General features: G+C 35.4%; 1 protein-coding gene across 2 annotated transcripts; it reads right to left on the bottom strand.

Moving 5' to 3' along the window:
* Positions 1 to 6,457: 6,457 nt before the first annotated feature.
* On the bottom strand, positions 6,458 to 11,472 carry LOC130718317 (monothiol glutaredoxin-S10-like). 2 transcript variants are annotated; one of them, XM_057568890.1, is made up of 5 exons: positions 11,056 to 11,472; positions 10,897 to 10,970; positions 8,847 to 8,921; positions 7,081 to 7,126; positions 6,458 to 6,793 (listed from the first exon to the last, which is right to left on the bottom strand). In XM_057568890.1, the coding sequence occupies exons 1-5, from the start codon at positions 11,349 to 11,351 to the stop codon at positions 6,772 to 6,774; spliced, it is 513 nt and encodes a 170-aa protein (XP_057424873.1). In that variant the 5' UTR covers positions 11,352 to 11,472; the 3' UTR covers positions 6,458 to 6,771. The 2 variants fall into 2 exon arrangements, with proteins under 2 accessions (XP_057424873.1, XP_057424872.1); XM_057568889.1 differs by having other exon boundaries at positions 7,081 to 7,107; positions 11,056 to 11,467.
* Positions 11,473 to 11,772: the final 300 nt, after the last annotated feature.

Raw genomic sequence — 11,772 nt, 5'->3', positions numbered from 1 at the left:
CAAAATTTTCATTGGTTTCCATCCTGAAACTTAGAAAACCAGTTGGGTTCCATCCCTTTACCGGTTGGAGCTCCAGCAAGCATGTCTAGTGACAGGTCAACGCATATGTGTCGTGCCACATGTAATTTTTAATCTCAATTTAAATTCCACGTGTAATTAATTATTAATAAAAGATATATTTCTTAATCAAAATGTAATTTCTATATCATCTTCATCGCCTCCCTTTATCCTTCTTTAATCATCTTCATCTCCATTTTTTTTTTAAAAAGCATAACACTTAATTGTATAAAAAGAAGAGGGTTTGAACAATAAAGTAAGCTCTAAATACACAGTACCAACTGTGCCACTTGAAACAACATATTTCTCTCCATATACCTTGAGATGGAAATAAATAACACAAGAAATGGGAGGTTTGAATTGTGTTCTAGAAAATTGCTATTTAAAACGTTGGTTTGTGAAAAGAATATTAGTTCCTAGGAAAACGCTTAGTGTAGCTTTTCATAAACCGTTTAGTGCAGCGGAAATATAAGCAAGTAAGGTAGAACGGTCATCACACAGGGATTTATACTGGTTCACCCTAAACAATTGGGCTACGTCCAGTACTTGACCACCACCAAGATTTTCACTAGCAAGGATCAAGGACTTCTCCAATACAAGTATTCTCAAGGGCTTCTCCTACAAGTATTATCACAGACTTCTCCAAGTATTCTACAGGGCTCCTCCTACAAGTATTGTTCAGGACTTCTCCCACAATCTTAAGAAGATTATATCACTCTACAGAGTTTCTCTTCGTTTAAGAGTAATGATAGAGAATTTATGGCACTGGAACTCTAAGTGTTTAGGTTCAGGTTTGACTTTGGTTCACTTAGGAGTTCTGATCTAAGAGAGAAGGGAATAAAAAGATCTGACTCTTTTAAGGTACGAGGTTCTCTCTTTCACTTGCAGAAATAAAAGCTTTGGTTTGACTCTTACAAAATTTCTGCTTGAGCTTTGAATGCTTTGAAGAAGATTGGAATGAATACTTGAGTTCTTGTCTTTCAGAAGTTAATTTTCTTCGTCATCAATCTTCAAGTGTGCCTAATATACTCGCTTGCTAGGGTTGTAGCCATTGTGAGACATAATCCAACCGTTGCTTTAGCCTTTGTGTAATAAGGTCAAACCGTTGATTCAAATGACTTCGGTTGGTAACTTCATTAAATGCAAGCTCAGAGGCAAGTCTATCCTTTAGCTGGAAAGGTGATGTTTGTCATCTAGTAGGTGGCAATAGACTTGGGCTACTTTTCAGACATGATACAATTGGGAAATATGATGTTGACAGCTCGTCATTTTCCCTTGTTGGTCAGCGTGCCTTTAGCTAAAGTAAACTAATCTTCACGTGATCAAATTTGAATGTAAGTCAATTGGTTGCCTTCTGATTTGAATGTAGGGCAATTGGTTGCAATCTGACTTTAACTTTGGCGCTCAAAATTTTTCTTCAATATTTCTGACTGATGACGTGGCATTGGACGGTCAGAGATTTGAGTCTTGACTTGAATGAGTTTGCTTGCCAAACAGTCTTGTGATTTCTGAACTTTCTCTTTTTGTGATTATTGAACGTTGAAGCATATAACATGATTTGAGTTTCTCCTGAAATTCAAGTGTTATAATCAGTTTAATTTTCAATAGAAATATTTCTATAAAAATCGTTATGATCAAAATAAGACTTTAAAAACGTTATGATGCGTTTGAACTTAACAAACAAAATATCATACCAAATATTCATTCCCAATAAAAATTCACAATTTTGAAGCTCATGAGTTGCTAAAGACCAAATTGCTTCACTTTTTAATTTAGGATCTTCACAATTTTTTGATAATTCAATCAAAACATCTGTTACCTTTGGAGCTTGAAACTTAATAGCTTTGACACTTTCTATTCTACTTTCCTAATGAGTTTGAGATAATGATTTAACAGAAAATTTAGATATATTATCTTGTAAAAAATTTCACCGTTTGGTAGATGAAGCAAACAAAGAATAAATACGTTGTAGAACTCCAAAACAAGAAATAGGTCTAGGAGAGGAACTAGCCATATCACATAAAACTAAGTTCAAGTTATGACACCCACATGATGTATAAAATGCTCTAGGATTTATGTCTAATATTCTTCTTTGCACTCCTTGATTTTTACCCTTCATGTTGGAACCATTATCATAACCTTGTCCCCTTATATCATCAATATTAAGGTCATATTTTTTTAAAACATCAACAAGCTCATTAAAAATACATTTTCCTGATGTGTCATCAACTTTTAAAAATTCAATAAAATACTCCTCAATTTTAATTGAAAATTTAGAAGTATCAACGCATCTCAAAATAAGAGTCATTTGTTCGTGATGACTTACATCAGGAGTACAATCAAGAATAACATAAAAATATTTTGCATCTTTAACTTATTCTATGATTGACTTTTTAACTTGGAACGCTATCATTTATGTAAGCTCGTTTTGTATGGTATTACTCAAAAAATGATTACGAGTCTCATTACTTTTTCTGCGCCTAACATGTTCTAGCATAATTGGATCAAATTCTGCAAGCATCTCAATCAAACTCAAAAAATTACCATTACCTTTTTCATATATCTTTACATTTGTTCCACGAAAAGCAAGATTATTTTTAGAAAGATATTTGATTATAGCTATAATTCTAAGTAGAACATTTTCCCAATGTTCCTTTTCTTTGTTAATTTGTTCTTGTAAATGCTTATCAATTGTTTGTTTTGTTCTCAATCTCTTTTCTAGTTCAATCCACTTGGTCATATTAATTGTATGTTCTCAATTTGATTCATGACTCTTAACTTGTAACCAAGATTCTTCCAATCTTTTGTCCCTTCATTTGAAAGTTGACTAACATTTGTTGAACCAAATAACTTACAGCAAAAACAATACACTTTGTCTAAATCTTTAGAATACACTAGCTATTTTCTATCATGTTTTTCTCCATTTGACAGTTTTCATTGATAGCATGATGAATAGAAATATATGTTATTTTCACCTTTTGCATATTGAAAATTGTCATGTCTTATGGGACCCTTTTCTATCATTAAATCTCTAAATTTTTCATCAATATTTTTCCATAGTCCTGGGTCATAAATATTTGTAGGTACTTCACTAGAATCACTAGAAGTGTTATTATGCTCAACATTCCCTTCTACTCCTATTTCTATAATATTGTCTTCTAGTTCTTGATCAAAATTATGATTTTTGTGTTGTCAGTATTATTTATTGGTGGTTGTTCTATCACGTTTTCACCATTGTCAGTATCATCTCTAGGTGGTTGTTCTACATCGTTATCAGTATTATTTATAGGTGGTTGTTCTATAATATTTTCCTCATTGTCAGTATTATCTATCGGTGGTTGTTCTATCACATTTTCACCTATTGAACTTGCTTTTGCGTCAGTTTTATGAAGAATAACAAATTTATCAAGAGCACCATGTTGAGATTCAATTAGTTTTTCAACTTTTAGTTTTTTCTTCAACTTTTCATAACTAGATTCATACTTTCTATTTGACATTTTCTTATGTAAATAATAAAAATAAAAAAATTAACTAAATGTTAAATAAAGCTAAATAAACTAAACAGTCTAAACTCTAAAATAAATATAGAAAAGGATGATGATGAACAAAACGATAGAACCTGGAATTGAAAACAGACATAGATTTTGTTGTTTAGATGTCGTGTCAGGCACAAAGACGCAAAGTGTTGTATTGCTGCGTATTCCACCAATCCACCGAGACGGAGATAAAAGGCTCCGTACGTGGGATGCCGAGATGTATACAATTTTCAAAATCCAAACGGTGTCAAATCCATAGAGGTTAAGTCGCAGAGACAAAGTTTGATCAATAGACAATTGATTTCAATGGCAGGAGAAGAAGATTTTTTTTATGAACAGAAGATGAGGAGATGAAAAAAGCGTCAACACTGAAGCCTGGAGAGTGAGAGACGTTGGTTAGGGAATTGAGATAGGTTAATATGGATTTACTTTTTTTTTGAAATAAATAAAATACTTTAAATGACATTAATTATGATATTGATTAATTTTAAAAAAAGATGATATTGATTGACTATTTTTAGGAAAGATAGAGATTCTAAATTATTTTATTTTGATCAGTTAAAATTTGTTAATAGTTAGTACTAATAAAAAAAATGTTGGGGCCTAATTTTTTTTTGTGTGGGGCCTTAGGATGGTGCCTAATTTGCCTCATATACTACACGGCCCTGCCAAGCATAAGAGGGCCTATATCCTCTCAAAGCATTACCCAAGTCCTTCCGCGGGAAATAAACGACCTTAAAATCTCTATCAAGAAGAGATTCTGGATTAATGTAAATCCTCCACCAATTTTTGACCACTAAAGCTGAGTTGAATTCTTTGAAGTCCCTAAAACCCAACCCTCCATCTCGCTTGGAGACACACAACTTGTCCCAAGAACACCAATGCAACCCCCTCTAGTCGACATGACCTCCCTAATAGAATCTACTGACAATGCCCTAAATCTGGTTCCAAAGACCATCCGGGAGGACAAAACATGACATAACATAAGCAGGAATAGTCTGAGCAACTGCTTTAATAAGAACCTCACGCCCCGCTCTCGAAAGGGATCTTTCCTTCCAACCCTTTGCTTCTTCCAAACTCTTTCCTTCACAAAGTTAAATATTTGGGTCTTCGACTTATGGGTAATGATATGTTTTATATGTATTTTAAAATCTGGAATGGAGTAAACGGTAAGGATTGCAGGATTGATTTCAAATATGAAAACATATCAACTTACACCATTTTATTACACTTGTAATCTTATATTGTTAATACCTTTAGATAAAACATGTTTTTATCTATTCAAATTTTGAATTACAATTATTCATCAATTTGATTATTTTTGTTGAATCTTGTAAAATTTAAAATGAAATAGTACTTATATATTAAAATGTATGTGTCACTTCAATATTAATAAATCTTATTGACATAATATTTTTTTTATAATTATAATATTCAGTTAGAATTACGATAAGAGTTATATGTTGGCATCCTGGTCAACATGGTTATTGTCTTGTTACAAAACTATGATAATTGGGATTGAACGCTAACAAGAGAAAGAGAAACAATGATAAGAGTTATATTTCATCCAGGTTATTTGAAGGGTGGAGACAATGTTCAAATTGACACTTCACTTAAAGAGTTGATGTGACAAAATTATACTTTGTTGAGTACTTCAAGTGTCAATGTAATAGATCGCGCTTTAAAAATTATATATTGTAATAGATTTCTCCCCATACCATCCCCCTTACCTGAGTGTTGTTGTTAGATGAATTTGAAGATGGTTAAATGACTACACTGCACAATAATTACAATAATGGCTTGTTAGAAGTCCCACATTGGCTAGAGATAAGGCCAATCAAGTGTTTATAAGGGTTGTGCAAACCTCAACTCTTGAGCTAGCTTTTGTGGTTGAGTATAGGCCTCCCAATTTCTAATATGGTATCAGAGCCTATCCTAGATCCAGTTGTTTGTTGTGGAGACCTCCCATATTTGGGCCACCCGTTGTTGTTCCCACGTTCCAGTCTGTTCAATCCTGGACGTGAGGGGGTGTGTTAGAAGTCCCACATTGGCTAGAGATAAGGCCAATCAAGTGTTTATAAGGGTTGTGCAAACCTCAACTCTTGAGCTAGCTTTTGTGGTTGAGTATAGGCCTCCCAATTTCTAATATGGCTTTCCCTCTACTAACAAGATGAAGAGATTTACAGGAAACAATTCTGTCAAGCTCCCAATAAACTTTTGTATGCCCGGCCTCACTGACGAGTTTGAATGCATAAACAAAGCCTTTAGACAATCATATAGTGGATGATTGACCCAGGCCAACGCTTGGTTCTGGAATTCTGACTAATGGAAAAGTGCAGTGAGAAGGCGTGACAAAGGGAAACTGAGTGCATGTTTGGACTCCGTTCAAAAATGGATTCTAAAGCTAAAATTAATTAAGGGTAGAAGCTTGTAAGAGTTTCCTCTAGGTGTCCTAATTGATTTTGATTAAAGAGATTATTAAAACACGCTATTATAACAACTACTTGTTGATGCCCAATGTGCAATAAATAAGAATTTGGCTAAAAAGCATTTTTGGCCCCTGATGTTTCAAGTTTGTGCAAGTTCTGCCCCTATCTATTTTTGTTGATGTTTCTACCCCTCATGTTTTCAAACAGTGCACCGTCTACCCCTCCGTTCAAACAGTGCACCGTCTACCCCTCCGTCAGGGGTAGACGGTGCACTGTTTGAAAACATGAGGGGTAGACAATGCACTGTTTGAAAACATGAGGGGTAGAAACATCGACAAAAATAGAGTAGGGGCAGAATTTGCACAAAGTTGAAACATCAGGGGCCAAAAGTGCTTTTTAGCCTAAGAATTTAAAGCAAATGGTCGAGAAAAATCATTACCAAACAAAGAAGATATAAGTAAAAATATATCTGTTAAAAGTCTAACCAGATACAATAAAAAAGTTGCATATTGTAGTTCTATAAGCCCTCCACTTCAGATTTATAAGGGTCTAACGAAACATCAAGGTATGAATGATCAGTGCACTCAGATTGCTTTCAACCAACGATATGACAGACGTCGAGAGAACTGCATTGGCTTACGAAGCAACAAATTGGTGGTGATATCAGGATCCCTTTAAGATGACAGTCAATGACTTAGCTTCCTGTATTTTTAGCTTTAGCTTCTGATAGCAAAGGTTCAAGTTCTCCATTATGGTGCAACTTCAGTGTATCTGGACAAGTAAAAACATGTTGTAAACAAAAGGAGCATACAAAGGATATTTCAGTGCTAGATTTTTATGAAACGTTAAACTATTTGAAACTGCTAGAAATCCAAGTTCGTAAGTGCAGATAAATTACATTTGCAGTTATAGATATTTTGAAGTAGAAAAAAAAAGGAATGGACAACAAGAAAAGTAAAAATAAACAACACATATCAAATTGATGTTTTGAACTGCAGAGACATCCCAACTTAATAAACTCTAATATAACAAACAATAATGACACATGAAAAATTTACCTGTACAACCACCAATGTGTTTTCCACCTGCAATGAAGGAGTTTAACTTTAGAGTGGGTTATAAATGCTCAATTCAGAAGATAAAATTCTGACAACAAAATTTAGTTTTTTGAGAAATTCTCGGAGATAATATAAGGATGCAGTGCATTATATTTATACATTGCTCAAAGCACAGAAAAAATTGAAATAATATGTTCGGAGTTAACTATGAGAACTTTCAGTGACTGAATGGTGAGTGTGTCCTAGTTTTATGTTGGATTTTGAGAAAGCCTACGATTGCACATGTTGGACTTTCTAATGGAATGTTTTGACAGAAAAGGCTCAAGAGTTAGATGGAAAAACTAGATATCGCACTGCCTCACAACCTGTGAGCAAATTAAATAAGAGATTACCTATGAAACTAAGTTGCAGTGGCGCTCTCCTAGACTACCCCTTTGTCGTACGAAGTTGTTTAGATTAAGTATGGTTAGACCAAAATGGAAGAGACCCTAACCTAGTGATTCATGTAACAATCACTAATCTCTGTCAGTTAATCTCTCCAGCAAATAATCATTTTAGATCTTTAATTTCTATTATTAGCTTCTGTGACAACATTCATATCAAAATTTGGAGAATACTTGGGTACGAAGTTTCTCTTAGAGGCTTTTCCTCAGGGTTACTACAAAATCAGGGACTTCAACTTTTAGTTAAAATTTGAATGGTAGAGAAGTCTGCTGCTACTTGGATCTGCTTACTTTTCTGCCAACTATGGTAGGATTTGAATTTTCAAATTTGTGTGCTGTCTTTTCTTGCAAATACCTTTCTATCTCCCCAAACAGACAAAAATTCATCGTGATAAACCTATTCAGAAATTCATGATTGCTTTAAGGGGTTTTGCATCTCATACTTGAGGTGCATTGTTCGTTTTTTCCTTTCCTTCACCCCCTTCTTGTTCTGTCATCTGTATGCTTTTAGAAGATACCTGATCCTTGTATGAATGTAATAATTTCCCTTGTATCCAATGAAATCTCTTTTTCTATGAAAAAATGGTGAAAACTTTCACAGCTGAGCTAATGTCCCCCCCCCCCTCTCACTCCAAGCATAAACACTGATTCCTATACACATCGATCATTAGATATTAAGCATGTTGAGTGTCTTCAACCAATAAGTGCTAACTATACATACTGTATCTATAATAATTTTGGAAGTTATAACTTACACTATGTAACAGCTCAAGTAAAACATACACAGAAATATGTAGAAAATTTTACCATATCTATAAAGGTTTATAATCTAATCAACACGAATGAAATATATAAGCATATAAGCTCGTATTTTATTATCTTTAGCATCTTCACTTGGGTTTAAATAAGAACTATATTTCATGAAAGGAACAAAATACTATGAGAAACCAAATAGTTTCCCTAAAATTCATTATTTTAAGAACAATGTGAATCACTGTCTATAAATTTATAAACTAGCCAACGAGAATTATACCACATCCTACCCTAATGTCATTCCCTCTTGATCAACAAGATTTCAGGATGCATCAGGGTAGGATGCTCAGGAGAGAAGGGCATGTCAAATATTTGGGTTATGAACATACAAATAAATATCCACGGATTTCGTTGTTTATATTAGCATCTGATTACCAATAGAAACAAGGAACCAATATTGGTAAATGCTAAATTGCTAATGATAATTACAAGGCTATTTAATTGACACGAGTCACTGATGTTTGTATGAGCATGATTGAGAAAGAATAATGCAACAGAGATGGTACTTACCAATAAACACATTTGGCACAGTGTGTTGCCCTGTGAGCCTCTCCAACATCTTTTGCAACTGCGGCCCTTGTGGACCTAAAAAGAAATATAAATTTAAAATGCACAAATGGTAAAGCAAAGCAAAAATGTGCTGTGGAAGATAATTTCTCCCTTTATGTTCAAGAGAGGAGCAATATGAAGGTCGAAAAAAGGAGACACTGACTAGTAGTCAAGCAAGTTATAATTATCCTAAAAAAACCCAACCAAGCCTCTTTTTTCCACAAGACATCAAAATCTAATATTTCAAACAAGATTTTACAACCAAAACCTGATTTGACATGATTTTTTTGCCATTAATAAAGCAACAGTACACAAATGGCTACAGTTTTCCAATGACAACGAGGCAATTCACTGCATGCAGCGCTTATGCTATCAGATAAGTTCAAATAAGCTCTTCCAAACGGGGCCAGTCCATTAACACCAGCTTATCAGAAATAGACTGGACAGATATGCAGCAACTAACATAACAGTAAGCCAACATCTAGAAATTCACAAAAGCTCATACACATTTAAGGTATCCATTCCACACACTTGTAGTGATATGATGCTAACAAAGAAGAGCATCCAACAAACAAGAAAGCCAAAGAGGAATCACTATTACGCATTGTTTGGTTGGGGGAGAGGGGAGGGGAGGGGAGGGGAGGGGAGGGATTTTTAAAATCTAATTTTGTTTGGTTCAAACTTTAGGAGGGGAGGGGAGGGAAATGGAGGGGAGCAAAATCCCTCCAACCTCAATTTTTTGTTCCCCCCAAAAGTGGGGGAATTTGGAGGGGAAATAAATTTCAGACAAAAATAACCCTATACAAATCTAAAAATTCCAATTCTTAGTAATAGGGTTTGACGGTGTATTTCATTTCTTCCTTCATCATTTCACGTGTTTCATACCAATTGCTCTGTCCATCTCTGGTCTCTCTCCACCGCTGGTGCCCCTCTCCCCGGTTTCTCCCTCCGCCGCCGCCGCCTCCTCCTTGTCAGCGGCGCCGGCGCCCTGCATCCGCGACCGAGGTATGTAGAAATTGTAGAAATTGTAGAAATACCTCACTTCCACACTATGAGGCGATGGTGACACTTTATGGGAATGATCGAGCTACTGGAGAGGAAGCTGAAACCGCATCAGAAATGAGAAAGCGACTTAATTCAACTACTGAATCTGATATTTTTGATTCAATTGATGATATTGATGATGGTATACTTCGGAATGAGGTAAGATTAGAGGACTTTGATGCTTATAATGTTAACAATGATTTTTCTCCTGAAATTCAATCTCAAGATCCTTCACCAACACAAAGTACTAACAACAAAAAACTGAACTAGACATATAGCTAGCTCCCCATCAAAGGTTCACAAGGAAAACCGCAATCTGCAACTTGAAAACAATTCAAGAAATCCTGTAGCTGAAACTGTACTCTTCCTCCAGACATAAAATTGGAAAAATAACAGCAAGTCCCTCACTTACTTATCTCTTCTAGTGTATTGCTTGAAGACACAAAATTGCTGTATACACGTTACCTAACTTGGGGAAGCATGCATCACTAACGTTGAAACCATTTACTCAACTTTTAATTGACAATTTTTGCTCCGACTTGAATATTTTTGTTGGAAGTGCAGATCCTGAAAACTTATGCAGACTATTTTGCTGTGGTTAATGTTTAAAATTATGTAGAATAATTGTTGATGAAGAAGGATGTTATATTGTGTTGTTTAATTCAAGTAAATATATACAAGGGTATAAAAGTAATTTTAATTATAAAATCTCTCCCCTCCCCTCATGAACTAAATAAAAATAAGTTATTTTCCCTCCCCTCCCCTCCTATGAACCAAACGTAATAAGTATTAAAATCCCTCCCCTCCCTTTCCCTCCCCTCCCCTCCCCTCCATTAAAATCCCTCCCCTCCCCTCCCCTCCTTTGAACCAAACAATATGTTAGGAAAAATACAAACACTTGTTAGTTCTTAGTCATGAATTAATTAGGGTTCAGTGAAACCGAAACGTGAATTGAATAATTAATTACCCATTTCGTCCAATTCGAAGACCAGTGGATTGGCACCGAGCTTCTTGAACAAGGATTTCACCTCAGAAGAATACCTTCAACAAACAAACAAAAATTGAAATAATTGGGAATGCAGAATTAAAATTGAAGATGGAAAGGGAGGGAAAATGAAAAACTTACGAGCACCAGGTTTTGGAATAAACAACAACAGGGTTATCAGCAACGGTTTTCTTGATGGTATCTTCGAGGCGAGAACCAAAAGAGGAAGAGGAAGAGGAAGAAGTGCACATGGCGCGAGTGAAAGTGGGTATGCGCCTTGGCGGCGAGGCATTGATGGGGGAGTGGGTGGTGGAAATGGGGATGGAGAAAGTGAAGAGCTTTGTGACTGAAGATGAAGAAGAAGATAGGGTGGTTGGAAGAGAAGGGTTGAAGTTGAAGGTTCGAAGAGTGAGAGTGTTGGTAAATGCCATACCCATTCTTCGGTTCTAATCTTCTTCTTCTTCTTCTCTTTGTTTCGTTGCAGGGTTAGCTACCAATTTCTTCTTATGCGCTCTGTTTGATTCAACTGCAGAGGGATTCGATCGAGGTAAACACGATTTCTAATAGGTTCTTTTACTTCAGAGTAAAATTAAGGTTCCCACTAGGGTGGGCCATTTACATTTTGGTCCACCCATGGACCAAGGTTATGGTTCCCATTAGGGTGGACAACTTTGTTTTTGGTCCACCGGTGGACCATTATTAACCACCCTTATATCTTGGAAGAATATTCTGTAGATTAATGGTCAAGATTGAATTTCTATTAAAAGGGTATAATTGTCCCCTAAAATCCTCAAACCTAATCTCCTTCATACTCCTAGCTTGAAGATCTGGGTTTCCTCCACCAGAATTTCATGCAAG

The sequence above is a fragment of the Lotus japonicus genome, chromosome 5 (genome assembly GCF_012489685.1).
Source record: "Lotus japonicus ecotype B-129 chromosome 5, LjGifu_v1.2".
NCBI lineage: Eukaryota > Viridiplantae > Streptophyta > Magnoliopsida > Fabales > Fabaceae > Lotus > Lotus japonicus.
This window is presented reverse-complemented; position numbering and strand designations above follow the sequence as displayed.

What these genes read in the sequence shown, in the direction of transcription:
- LOC130718317 (XM_057568889.1), bottom strand. Translation starts at nt 11,351, where the DNA reads ATGGGTATGGCATTTACCAACACTCTCACTCTTCGAACCTTCAACTTC. An exon ending in CTTCGAATTGGACGAAATGG is followed by an intron (nt 8,922 to 10,896) that starts GTAATTAATTAT and finishes ATTTCTTTTTAG; the next exon opens with GTCCACAAGGGCCGCAGTTG. An exon ending in TGTGCCAAATGTGTTTATTG is followed by an intron (nt 7,108 to 8,846) that starts GTAAGTACCATC and finishes CCTTCATTGCAG; the next exon opens with GTGGAAAACACATTGGTGGT.